Raw genomic sequence first — 13,448 nt, 5'->3', positions numbered from 1 at the left:
GAATGTTCAGCATATCTGGCACGTAAATACCTCGAAATGCCAGCTACAAAAGTGCCATGCAATTGCCTGTTCTCACTTTCTGGTGACATTGTAAATAAGAAGAGGACATCATTATCTCCTGTAAATATAAGCAAATTTGTTTGTCCTAGCGATACAAGAAGTAGGACTGAATGGACTTGTAGGCTCTGAAGTTTTACATTGTTTTGTTTGGTTTTGAGTGCAGTTAAGTAACAACAACAAAAAAATCTGCATTTGTAAATTGCACTTTCACGACAGAGATTGCACTACAGTACTTGTATGAGGTGAATAGAAAAATACTACTTTTTATAATTTTTACAGTGCAAATATTTGTAATAAAAATATACACTTTAATTTCAATTACAACACAGAATACAATGTAGACATGAAAATGTAGAAAAATATCCAAAATACTTAATAAATTTCAATTGGTATTCTATTGTTTAATGGTGCGATTAAAACTGCGATTAATCGCGATTAATTTTTTTTAGTTAATCGCGTGAGTTAATTGCGATTAATCGACGGCCTTACTTTAAACACACGCATTGCAGGTCATCAGATGTACTATTTTTCATATACTTGAAGGCATTTTAATTTTATGGAGAGGAAAGGGAGGTTAGGGAGAGCAGAGTATAGTCTCTTAATGAAAAGAAAAAAACCAAAACAAAACTGAGCTCTGACTTCAAAAGCAAAATCATATCTGGTTTTCAAAATGACCTCTTAAAAAAATAAACTGATGGCTTCAAGTTACATGAGGATTCTGGAAGCTACAGCTAAAGAGTTGTGTGTTTTAAGCAAAGTGGTTGACTTTCTAGCAGGTGATAAAGTGAAAAAACCATTGCATTCCTCCTCTCTGCTGCTTTCCCTCCACAAATTCCTTGCACCTGTCTCCCTATCCTCCTAAGAGCCACCAGCTCCATTGCATTCCCTTGGGAACCATCATGCCTACTTCCCTGAACATACTTCTCCCGACACCTACATACAGCTACTTTTCTTTCCTTACCTCATCAGTACTCTTGTGACATTTAGCATCTTCAGATATGTCATGTTGTGATCAGGAGACTCAATTTTTGTCTTGCATGTGCTCCTGAGATTCTTGCCTTAAATGTTTCTTACTATCTTGATTCTGAACCTTCTTGCAGTATTTGTAATTGTTCAAGGGGGAACATTTTTTGTTAGCTTCTATCTTGGCTTACTTTGTTGGGAATTTGAATGATAATTTGCATTCTAGTAAAGTATTCAAAAGTAAGTTCTTATTATTGGAAAAACTAATTGCATGGTTTCTTCTAGAAATTGCCGTGTTGTGGTTGATTGAACAACAAACTATTAGGTCTGGTTTTAATTAAACTTATGTCTTCAAAACATGTCCTTGTTGGACACTTGCATAGCACGGGGTTGAAGAGATCATTGCTTTTCCCTTTATACTTTATGCAGCAGCCGTGCTCGTTGTACATTCAGCATGCCCAAGTATATATAAATCAACTCTGAGCAAGTTACATATCTGTTACAATAGTAATGACTAGAATAAGTTTTCCTCGTCATTTGAATGCTCTTAATAGTCTAGAACCTATTTCTATTTTTAAAAAAATACTTCTAACCCCCCCCCCCCTTTTTTTTGTTTTTTTGTTTTGTTTTGTTTTTGTTTGGTGTGTAAACTTTCACTCTATAAACCTGCTTAAGAAGACATTGGTCAACTGCAATGTTTGGAGAAACTTGCAGAAAGTTGAACAAGTTTCATTGCAAGAAACAGGCTGTGTTTTCTTTCAGGATCCAAAAATGTATGTACAGACAGTGTTGGATGTCCATAAGAAATATAATGCTCTAGTCATGTCTGCCTTCAACAATGATGCTGGCTTTGTGGCTGCACTAGATAAGGTAATGTATGTTTAATGTCTGTGGTAACCATTAGATCTCTCTGATTTAGGGGGATTTCCAAAACTTTGACTTCCTTGTGTAATTTGCAGGCTTGTGGTCGATTTATAAATAATAATGCAGTGACAAAAATGGCTCAGTCATCCAGTAAATCTCCAGAGTTGCTGGCACGATATTGTGACTCCTTGCTAAAGAAAAGGTATGTCTTACAGGGAAAGTTAAAAATTAGTTTTCTAGTGGTTTTTTGTTTGTTTAAAACATTACAATTATCATAGTTGTGAAGTGAAATTACACATTGCATCTATAGAAATATATTTACGTTGTTAAACACTTAATTCAAGATAATGCAGTAATAATTGCTTGAAAAGTCTATATAAAAAGTTGAATAGGAACATGTTCGAAAAACGTTGTTTTCCAAAGAAAATCCCATATTGGACTTAAGTTTCAGTTCACAAGTCATGAGTCTAGAATGTAACGGTATTCATACGTTATGAATAATAAATGTGCTCAGTAATGCACTTCTTTGACTGCAGCTCAAAGAATCCAGAAGAAGCAGAGCTAGAAGATACACTCAATCAAGTGGTAAGATTCTTAAATAGAGTTTTCTTCTACATAAACTTTTAAATTTCATAATAATTTTAAGGTCATCACAGGAGGTTGCAGGTCATGTGCAGTCAACACTTTTATTCTGTGTGTTTCATTGCTTAAAGCTTTTGGTAACATATTTTTTAAAAATGCCAAAAGTCTTTTTCAAAAAAAGACTTAATTCAATCAATAGTATACCTCAGAAAGCTGAACAGAATCGACATTCTCTTTAATGTGTATTATGGTGTAAAACCACTTGATCTCTTCTGAACTATTTCAAAGGTTAACATGTAAAAAAAGACTGCATTTACATTTCAAAAATAATTATGACATTAAAATGTATGACACTGTTAATGAAGTTAAAAATTGGATTTGATACAAATTTTCAGGTGTGTTCCTTTTGTAAAAAGGTTTTTTGGCTTTTCCAGATGGTTGTATTCAAGTACATTGAAGACAAAGATGTGTTTCAAAAATTCTATGCTAAAATGCTGGCAAAGAGACTGGTACACCAGAACAGTGCTAGTGATGATGCTGAAGCAAGCATGATCTCTAAACTCAAGGTAAGTCTTCCCTTTCTTAGCACTGGCTAGGGAGGCACTGTTACTTTCCACACACAATGCATATATGCACTTTTTAATATTTGATCAGAAAAATACAAAACTTAAATTTCACAAGTCTTTTGACCCCTTGGATTTGCAGTCAGTATGTCTTGCTTTGGAATGAGATCTTTAAGCAGGCCTGCTATCGAAGCAAACAACTGCTGAATCAGCTCCCCAATCTGCCACTTTTTTTCAATAACCCTGAATGCTACCTTAAGAACAGTTGATTTTTTGTGTGTTGCAATTTGACATCGGCGATAAGTGAAATAATCATTAATCAATACAGCTGAGTTCATAATTTTTTTGCGTAACTGTGCTGCTGTTTACAACAATCTTGCCAAACCTTACTTGTATGCAGTTTTTTGAAGGGGGAATAAAATGTCAGTAACTTTTTCATTCTCATAGTTGTTATAAAGGGCTAGCAAGTAGACCAGATGTTGAGACTGGTAAATTTTCATGACAGTGTTTCCTGGCTGATTTATTTTAATTTTTAAAATGTTGATCTCACATTTTGGTGGCAGAACAGCTACAGAAAAAGCAGTTAAAATAACACAACTTGTCTAAATGGGTTCAGAACTTTCGGAGTGATTTTTGGACATGCAGGAAATGGTTTGTCCAATCAGAAAAACCCAACTTTTCTTGTTCTGTTTGTTCTCCCCGTGTCAAAATACATGGTCTTTCAGACAAAGCTGTGCTCTTTAATTACAGCAAGCTTGTGGTTTTGAGTACACCTCTAAACTTCAGAGGATGTTCCAAGACATTGGTGTAAGCAAGGACTTGAACGAGCAATTTAAAAAGCACCTGACAAATTCAGAACCATTAGATTGTAAGTATTAAATTTAATATAACCTTTCTCTTAAAAGCTGAGTTATTGTTAAATTAGCCACATCTTCCCTTAATTATAGAGATACAAGGGGAAATGACCAAGTGTTGAATGAGGGACGTATTTGATTCATGTAGCATGCCACTGAAAGCTAGAGTTATTAAAACTTCAGCTTGGATAGACTTTTTTTGGGTCTGTTCACTGTCTTCAAACAGCACCTCATGCCTCCTGATCTGAACAGGTTCCTTTTTGTTTTACAGATCACAGTGGGTTAGCTGTTACAGAGAGAGGATTCAACATAGTGTATCCTCCTCTGCTAAAAGTGAAGCCTGGTGTTTTTGTTAAATGTTTTTTCCTTTGACCAAAATCATTGCTTAAACAGGGAGACTTGTAGGAATAGTACTGAAAAACGACAGGTCCTCCTTTAGCTCAGTAATTAGGCCTGTTGCTTTCAGATTCAGAGGTCTCTGATTTCAGTTTCTTCTTGAAATGGAATGCTTCAAGATAGAGTTAGCACTTGGTTTTTACTTAATTACGTTCCATGTTGTGCAAGGCCTACTTCAGGTTTTATATAATTTTATTTTATAATACATAATGTATTCACTTTGCCTTGCGTCTCAGAGTCTTTCTGCGCTGCACAAAAAAGTCTCAGACCTCAGGTCAACAGGGCTAAAAATAGCAATGTATATGTTCCCACTAGTTCTGGAGCCCGGGCTCTGAGATCCACACCTCCTTGCTGGGTCTCAGCGCCTGGGCTCCAACCTGAATGAGAACGTCTACACAGGAGCACTGGAAGCTCCCTAAAAGTGGGGGGGCCCAACGGCACCCAGTCCATGGCCCCATCCCCTGCTCCGCTTCTTTCCTCTGAGGCCCTGCCCCCCACTCACTCATTTCTGCCCCCGTTGCTTGTCCTTAAGGCAAGTAAAAAGTGATGGGGCCATGGCCACCTCAAACCTCCCCCTTCCGGTGCCCCTGCATCTGCACTTCTGTTTTTATCCCTGTAGCGTTAGTCCCACAAGCCTGAGTCAGTTGACCTGAACTCTTGAGACTCGCTGTTGCATTTTGTTTTTTCTCCCCCATTATAGATGCACTCTGAGTCTCAAAAGCAATTGACAAACATAAATTTGCCACTTGTGTTCTTGCCAGTAGCAGATTTTTAATTAAATGGTTATGCATTAATTTTGAAAAAAAACTTACTTTTCGAAAAGAGAAGATAAAAGCTAACAGGGTAATGAATGAGATTAAATGCATGCAAATGTCAGGGAATTGTGACTTAGATTCTGAGTAAATACACATTTGACCCCTCAACCCTATCTTTGCCTCACACGGTGTCTTTAATTTTAACAATATGTTTTATAAATAGTAATACTTACCCATTGTCTTTTGATATTAGTGTCATCACCATGTCAGGTCAGGCAACACAGAAACCTCTCCTGTTTTGAGTTGGCCTCTTCCAAACTGCACATTGACAGGTCCGTAATACCAAAGGGGAGATAGCTGTTAGCCTGTTAACCTATGTACATTTCTTTTCCAGTGGATTTCAGTATACAGGTTCTCAGTTCTGGATCATGGCCCTTTCAGCAGTCCTGCACATTTGCTCTACCTTCTGAGGTGAGGTGATAACCTTTTTAATCTTCTGTTAAATAAACTAAAGTTTCAGTTTAAATTTTTCTCAAAGATGTCCTAAAATGAACTCCCAAGTATTTTCTGACATAAAATGTCATGACTTGAACATTTTTGCCTCTGTTAAAGGTGACCTGCAAAGGATTTATTCAAATAAAAAAACCTAGATTTTAATCTCTCTTGTTTTATGGTGTATAAAGAAAGCCTGAAAGATTTTTTTTCCTGCTTATTTTTTTATTTTCGAAGTATCAGAAATGTCAAGTCTTGTCTTTCCTGATTGTGCTGGAGGACCTCCCAGGGGGAGGTCTGAGATGTGTAATCCTTCTTTGTTACCGATGAGGCACTCATAATCCTTAAACAAGATGGCCTTCCTCCAGAACGTTCAGTAGTCATTAAAATAAAATGGGTGTATGCTTTTAAAGCTCTTGTTTTTATTAAGAAACTTTGACCCTCGCAATTACTCAGCTTTCAGTCTGTTGATTCTTGAGATGACATGATGACTGCTTTTCCAGTCACCCTGGTCCTCAGGCTAGATAAGACCTGAATTTCTAATTTAACAAATGAGTAGCGGAGGAGAAGTGGGGGGAAAGGAAATGACCTTTAAGGCCCTTCTTAATACTTTGCAAAGGAACAAAAGAACAATAAGCCTGTTTTCTTTTCCTTTCCGTATGACATTTAAAGTGAAGTTGATCACAAAAGGAAACTCATATCCAAGTCTGAAGAACCTTTTTTAAAAATTTTCTATCTAGGCCCCCCTAGGAAAGGACATGTTAACATAGCATGGTCTGGATTGATTTACACAGTGTAGATTCAAATACACTTCGAAGTGTGAAAATGCAGCAAAGTTGTTTTTCTTTTTATTTTATTTTTTTATACAGTTGGAACGCAGTTATCAGAGATTTACAGCTTTTTATGCCAGTCGTCATAGTGGAAGAAAATTGACCTGGTTGTATCAGCTATCCAAAGGGGAACTGGTTACCAACTGTTTCAAAAATAGATACACATTACAGGTAAGAATAACCTTGTATTAGTGGAAAGGTTTAGTGAATAATTGACTAGTCTAAACATTTTTTGTGATGAGTTCTTCCAAGCTGTTATGTAGAGGGACCTTGCTGTTGGAAGTCCCTGACTTGATCTATTTTTTGGTATATGTCAGACAAAATATATATATGTAATTCTGTGTACTGGGGAGAAAAGTTTCAGAATAAATGCTTCACTTATCTTCAAAATAAGAGGCAATCCTTTACAAGCATCCCTACAATAGCAAAACATCAGTGCGCAATGGTGGAGAAAAAATTAGGAAATATATTTTAGCTCTAAACTTTGGAGGTGGTTAAACAGTGAGAAGGAAAATCATTTAAAAATTATGCATATCACTGAGTTTCCTTTTAAAGTGTTTAAGGGCCAGATTTTCCAAAGAGTTCGGCACTCACTTAGACATAAAAAATAAAGTAGGCAGATTTTAAAGTGCTCAAAACCTTGAAAGGCTCCCTTTGGAAATTCTTCCCACTTCATTTTAGTGCCTAAATAGGAGCTGAGCTTTTTTGAAAATCTGGCCTTAAAAGTTTTTCCATTGCTTTTTTCAAGAAGCTTTCCAGCTTGTCTTAATCCTTGTATGCCAGCAGTCCCTGAGGTATCCATTGTAAGAAGATAAATTGTTTTTTTTTTTTTTTAAAGTGAGATCAGTGGGTTAAGAGTTTTATAACCCCACTACCTATTTTATACTCCTTTTTAAAATGGCTGAGTACTCACATTCTCCCAAAGTTATTCAGTATGGTGTAAGCTTCTGGTTTTCAGGGAGGGACTAAATCTGACTTAGATTCTGCCCGGAATTAAAACAGTGACTACCTATGTCAACACACAAACAGCCTAATATAAATATAGGGTATGTTCAGCTCTATTTTGTACTTGTCTGAACACTGAAACTAAGTGAGTAAACGCTATATAATGGGATTTGACGTTAGCATTTTAAATTCATTTAATAATTTCTGTAATTCTCTAAGGCTATGTCTACATTACGAGTTTGGGATGTGATTCCCCTGCTCACGTATACATATTCATGCTAGCTCTCATCCAGTAGCAGTGTCGCTGCAGTAGCATAGGTAGTGGCAGTGGAGGCACGGTTGAGCCCATTGGTTTCAGGCATGTGTGTACTTGGCACGGATCAGCTGTGCCTCTGCTGCTGCTTTTCATGCTGTCATGGCTACACTTCTATTTATACTTGCACCAGCTCAATGAGAGCTAGCCTGAGTACCTGGACACTTGCAGGGAAATCAGATTCCTAGGTCGTAGTGTTAGACCCTAAAATGTGTGTATATTGCACCTGGCCACTCTGAAAAACACTTATGAACACTGCTTTACTCACATGAGAAATCCAGTTGATTTTAAAGCTAAATGTGTGCATAACTGTGTGTGGATCAGGTCTTTTATCTGAGTATCTAAAATAAATTGAGACTTTTGCCTTCTCAAATACCTTACTCAGGCTATTGAACTTACGCATTTAATATACATTTATATTGTTAATACTACTGGTGATAAACTTGAACAAACCATAGGTGTGTTTATGAACTACAAGGCACTTATCCATAGGCCTTGATGAAATTAGTCGTATCTACAGTTGTATGTAAAATGTTTCTAATGTCATGTAGTGAAATCCAATAGTCTGTGTCTAGGTTTTATATTAAGGATAAAATGGAAAATACTCATAATTGGGTAACAAATTGAGGGGGAATATTTTGAAATCAGAAAATGTATGGGTAAAAAGAGATACATGGAAGGAACTGTCTGCCAGTAGTTCAACTGGTCACAATCTTAGGATTTAGATTTAAAGAATACTGGAACGTTGGTAATACAATGGTGGGCACATGTGAAGTATCATACAGAGAGACTTGCTGCATTGCATAATGATTCCATTTAAGGTTCCGGGTGTGAAGATTTATCTCCCATTTTAAATAGCAAATCTTATGTTTTATTGGCAGTTCCATGAAGCTCTTTAAAGAGCGTAGTCTGAAAGCATCTGAGCCTACTTTCTCAGTTCTCAATTATCGTTCACACGTACAACTCTCATTCAAGTTAGTGTTGTGTAGACATATCTGAAGGCATGAATATGTCTCACTGTTTTTGGTTTTGCTGCAAACATTATGCCTATTTGCTTTCTCATTATATTTAGGCATAGAGGAAAATTTACTCAAAATCTTTCCAAAAATAACTATAGTACAGTCCCTAGCTCCCATTTTTTAAAAATAGTACATCTTTGAGAACTAGATTTTTGCTTAAACATCCATTTGAATGCTGTTTAATAGCAGAGAAGAAATGGTAGACTTGGATACGAAGGGTCATTTAAAAGTATCGTACTTTGCATATTCACTTTTTTTAAAGTGATGAATCCTTCAAATTGAGTATTATGAACCTTTTTTTTGCCTAGCCATAACTGTTTAATCTATCAGGCTTCATCAAGGTTTCAGTTTAGTTTGGGTGGGGGAGTGTTTGTGTGTCTGTGTATTCGTGTTCATGATTGGTGAATTTTCCAAGGCAGTCAAGTTCAAATACCCATTCAAGTTGTGCGTATTTTCACTTAGATTTTATATTTGGCCTTTTTCTTTTCTTTTTTTGGGGTCTGGAAGGCATCGACGTTCCAGATGGCAATCCTACTACAATACAACACAGAAGATGCCTATACTGTTCAACAGCTGACAGACAGTACTCAGATAAAAATGGTAGTGTCTTAATTATGTATTGTATTACACTAGTTTTATGTTACCACTGCAATGTAAAGTCTCTTTTCATGGGGTTCAGCACACTTACTGCTGTCCTGAAAAGGGGAGCAGGAGGTGAGATTTGTTTGACTCAAATGTTAGTTTTTGTTCTTGCGGTAGCAGTTGTTGCTGCTTTGTTGGTCAACTTTCCTTCCTGTTCAGTTTCTAGTAATCATAACCTCTTCTAGGTTTTATTTCTGAGGTTTCTAGCAAATCCTGAAGCATAGACACTCTCTCATTGATCACTATGCTGAATCCTTTAGAATTATATTACTCTATGCCTCCCTCCTCTGCTCCTGTAATTAGTCATTGGTTTTCTAGTGCATGTATTTTTGTTTTAAAACTTCTGTTTTGGGGAAAGGTGGTGGTCTCCCTTTATTATCAGGTTCCTAGAATTTCCCATCTGTTTTATATCCTGAAAGTTTAAGAACATGAACACGTTGAGAATATAGATGCATTGGCTAAGTGTTTTACTTGGAGAGGCAATTCCCTACTGTTTCTTCAAAAGCAGACTCTGTACCTCAACTGTTAAAAACCAGGTGTCTCTCTTTTGAATAGGCTCAGATAAGGTCTTCTAAGGCATGTCGGGGGGAAAAGCAAATTATCTGTGGTCAGCAAACTTAAGTGACCTGCCAAAGAGAGAATAAATCTGTGAATACAAATTAGAGTTTTGGATGCTTCATAGAAAATTCAAACATAGGTTGTCCGCATTGGGGAATTGCCTCTGTTATGGACATTGTCAGCCACCAATGTAGCTGCACCCAGTGCAAACCCATAGTTGTAAACAGACAAAGCTGCTATTTGCATGGATGGAGCGTCCACCTGCTTCAAACTGGGTTCACTTTCAGCAGGGAAAATAGCAGCTTCCATGTCTATACTGGAGATATACACTGGTGCGGCTTCCTCAGGGACTGGCCTCCAGTGTTTGTAATCGAAAAAAAGCCCCAGTGTAGATAAGGCCTGAAAAATATTCAGACATCTGCCATGGTGCACTTTCTGAGTTCTTACTCAGCATAAATTTAATAGTCTTTAGATAGATGCTTTCCTGCATGTCAGCACCATTTAGTGGGGAAAGGATCATTAAAGGGGTAATTGGAAAGAACTGTTCTTTGAAATTGGCCTATTTGAGGAACCTCAGAGTAGTCTGGCACAAGAAAGGGGAAAATCTACTATTGGGTTCATGCTAAAGTGGAATTCTTTGTCTTTAATCCTCTAAAATGAAAAGTTTTTAATATTTCGCATAAGCTTTTGTGGTATTTCTCAATCGTTAATTCACTGTCTGAATGCTCGACATGTTGTGCTTTTGCAATTTTTCTGTACCTATTGGTGATTTTTTTCAATTCTGCCTGCAGTTCGTATTTTTGTAGCTATGTAAAATGAAATTTGAATAGTTCCAGTGCATGCAGGACCTTTCAATTATTTTGTTATAACTCAATGTCAAAATTCATTGGCCATTTGAAAGAAAAATGTATTTTAAGTTGGCATTGATAATTTCTCCTGTAACTTGTAGGATATCTTGGCACAAGTTCTACAGATCTTACTGAAGTCAAAGTTATTGGTAAGTTCTTTTGCTTTCTTGCATATTTAATTTATTGAAAAACATTTTAGCAAATATATAATAATTTTTTGTTTCTTGTAGGTTTTGGAAGATGAAAATGCAAATGTGGATGAGATGGAATTGAAGCCAGATACCTTAATAAAACTATATCTTGGTTACAAAAAGTAAGAAAAATCTAATAGTATAAACCGGTTGTGTATAAATGGTAACAATCTGTTTCTCTGAAGCTCCTGCTATTTATAGTGTCACTTTTTAGCAATGCTATAGTTGTGGTTGAGCAAGCACTCTAATGGGTCTATAAAGCAAACAGGATGGCACTCACTAGCAGTGTCAGTAAACATACTCTCACATCTTCAACTCTTGATTCTTGCTAGTCACTGGGGCACAGTAAAATCTGGTTTAATTTAGTTAGACTTTGATCACATAGACACATTTGGCTGGCGTGCCATCACTGCGTTTTTTGCCATTGGTCCCGACTTACACATGCCAAGTAAATAAATTACATTGAAAGGGGTCTTATTAATTTAAAAACAAACAAACCACCAAATCCAAAGTTTTAAGCACATGGCCATTAAAAACAGCCCCTGAAAAAGAGCAATGTGCTTTATTTAGAGATTTTGAGCTCTGAAGTGCCTTAAAAACTAAGGCCAGGTCTACACTACCGCGGTAGTTCGACAGCTGGCAATCGAACTTCCAGGTTCGATTTATCGCGTCTGGTCTGGACGCGATATATCGATCCCGGAAGCGCTCGCCGTCGACTGCGGTACTCCAGCTCGGCGAGAGGAGTACCGCGGAGTCGACGGGGAGCCTGCCTGCCGCGTGTGGACCGCGTCTGAACCGCGGTAAGTTCAAACTAAGGTATGTCGACTTCAGCTACGTTATTCACGTAGCTGAAGTTGCGTACCTTAGTTCGAATTTGGGGGGTAGTGTAGACCAGGCCTTAGATTCTCTTTGCAGTGTCTTTCTGTTAGCTCTTATTTCAGTGCCATTTTTATAGCTATATGTCTCAAACTACTTACAGCACAGTAGTGTTTGTGTGCTTAGCTGAAGAGTAGGCCTAATCTCAGTTATGAATTCCATACTGATGATGGTTTATTTAAGAAACCTTTTAGTGTAGCGCATGTAACTTAATCTACATTCTATTAAATAAACCACATTTTGTGTGAAATGAAATAACTGAAATGAATTAAATTTTTATTTAGAAATCCTCCCTTGTATTTAATCTTTTTCCTTTCTTCCGTATCTGAGCTAGAGGGCTGTTCCAAACAAACTAGAGGGCTGAGTATTCTCTCTCTTACGAGAATTCATAAACATTATATTATTTGGTGTTAGCAACACTGATGTTATTGTTATGCTTTGTCTAGAAGTAACCTCTTATTTGCATATAATTGTAGCCATATCAGATTTACACATTCTATAGTCTAGTGTTCTGAAATAATGTTACTTATTTTAAATGTGGAATGGTAATAACTAGCAATGTGATCAGCAGGTAACATGATCATCCTTGTTCAGTGTTCTTTAACACTGGATGTATTTCCATCTGTTTTGCTTTATTTAATATAATGTTCACTATCTTTTTTTATACTCTCCTTTTTACAAATCAACCACTTCTTTTGTTTGAATTTTAAAACAGTTAAATTGATAAAATTCTGTTTTCAACAGTGCAGTGGATTCATAGGGATGTTTATAAATAGGGCTTATTTGAAAAATATCAAACTGCAATATTGGTTTTTTGGGTCAGGATTTATACCAATCTTCACAAAATATACAAATGTGTAATTTGCAACAATATCTATACTTGAGACAAATTAATTATTATGAGGAAAAAATTCCAAAATTAATTATCTCCTCACTAGGATCAGAATGTAATAAGTAAAGCAACATATTGACTTTTCTCCTAAATGTTGTAATTCCCTGTTGTCCCATGTGTATGCTCTTAAAATTGGAGTGCAGCATCAATTCCATTTCTCTCTCACTAGAGGCAACACTCCAAATGAGGCCAAAAGTCTGTGGGATAACTAATTGCAGTTGATCTGGTAAATAAACAATAATCCAAATTGTTCACAGCTTGTTCTTGAGGAAGATTAAGTGGTAAATTTTCAAAGTTCTGCTTTCAAAAGTAATTTACAAGCCTCACTTTCAATGAGACTTAGGTTCCCTAAATACCCAAGTGACTCTTGAAAATAGGGCTTTGGCTCTTTTGAAAATGTTATCCTTGGTTCCCAGAACAAATCTTAAGCTTTGTATGTTTTATTTTTAGGCAAATGTAATACGAATAGAAGTTTTGTTTTGAGTTATTATTGTTAAAGTTTTTAATGTGTAAATTTTCCTGCAGTATCAAACTCTCTCTCATATGCATTGTGCTAGTAGTTGGTGAGGACCAGAAAGTGAAACTGACATACAGGGTTGTACTGTTTAAGGCCCTGATCCTGCAACAGTGTCTGTGTGGATGGACCCATATTGACTTCAGTGGGGTTTCACATGGGTGCCAGGATCTACACATCAGTATGCAGTTGCAGTTTTGGGTCCCATGCTAAGTAAAATGTAAATAGTGAATAAATATGAATGGTAAAAATAAATGAACATTAGAATTGAGTAATGCAGGTAAATCTTTT

The 13,448-nt window shown here is 36.5% G+C and overlaps 1 protein-coding gene across 1 annotated transcript in view; it reads left to right on the top strand.

The window, feature by feature from the left end:
• The window catches only part of CUL1 (cullin 1), an 85,383-nt gene that overhangs the window by 68,213 nt on the left and 3,722 nt on the right, over window positions 1-13,448 (top strand). Inside the window, exons 10-19 of the mRNA XM_065397955.1 lie at window positions 1,786-1,893; window positions 1,983-2,089; window positions 2,424-2,472; window positions 2,904-3,035; window positions 3,783-3,900; window positions 5,432-5,508; window positions 6,399-6,530; window positions 9,144-9,236; window positions 10,786-10,833; window positions 10,915-10,997. Of these exons, the coding sequence (XP_065254027.1) occupies window positions 1,786-1,893; window positions 1,983-2,089; window positions 2,424-2,472; window positions 2,904-3,035; window positions 3,783-3,900; window positions 5,432-5,508; window positions 6,399-6,530; window positions 9,144-9,236; window positions 10,786-10,833; window positions 10,915-10,997 (947 nt within the window). The remainder of the gene's footprint in view (window positions 1-1,785; window positions 1,894-1,982; window positions 2,090-2,423; window positions 2,473-2,903; window positions 3,036-3,782; window positions 3,901-5,431; window positions 5,509-6,398; window positions 6,531-9,143; window positions 9,237-10,785; window positions 10,834-10,914; window positions 10,998-13,448) is intronic.

Source organism: Emys orbicularis, chromosome 2 (genome assembly GCF_028017835.1).
Source record: "Emys orbicularis isolate rEmyOrb1 chromosome 2, rEmyOrb1.hap1, whole genome shotgun sequence".
In the NCBI taxonomy this organism is placed as follows: Eukaryota; Metazoa; Chordata; order Testudines; family Emydidae; genus Emys; species Emys orbicularis.
The sequence above is the reverse complement of the archived record's forward strand: the minus strand, read 5'-3'. Positions and strand labels throughout refer to the sequence as shown.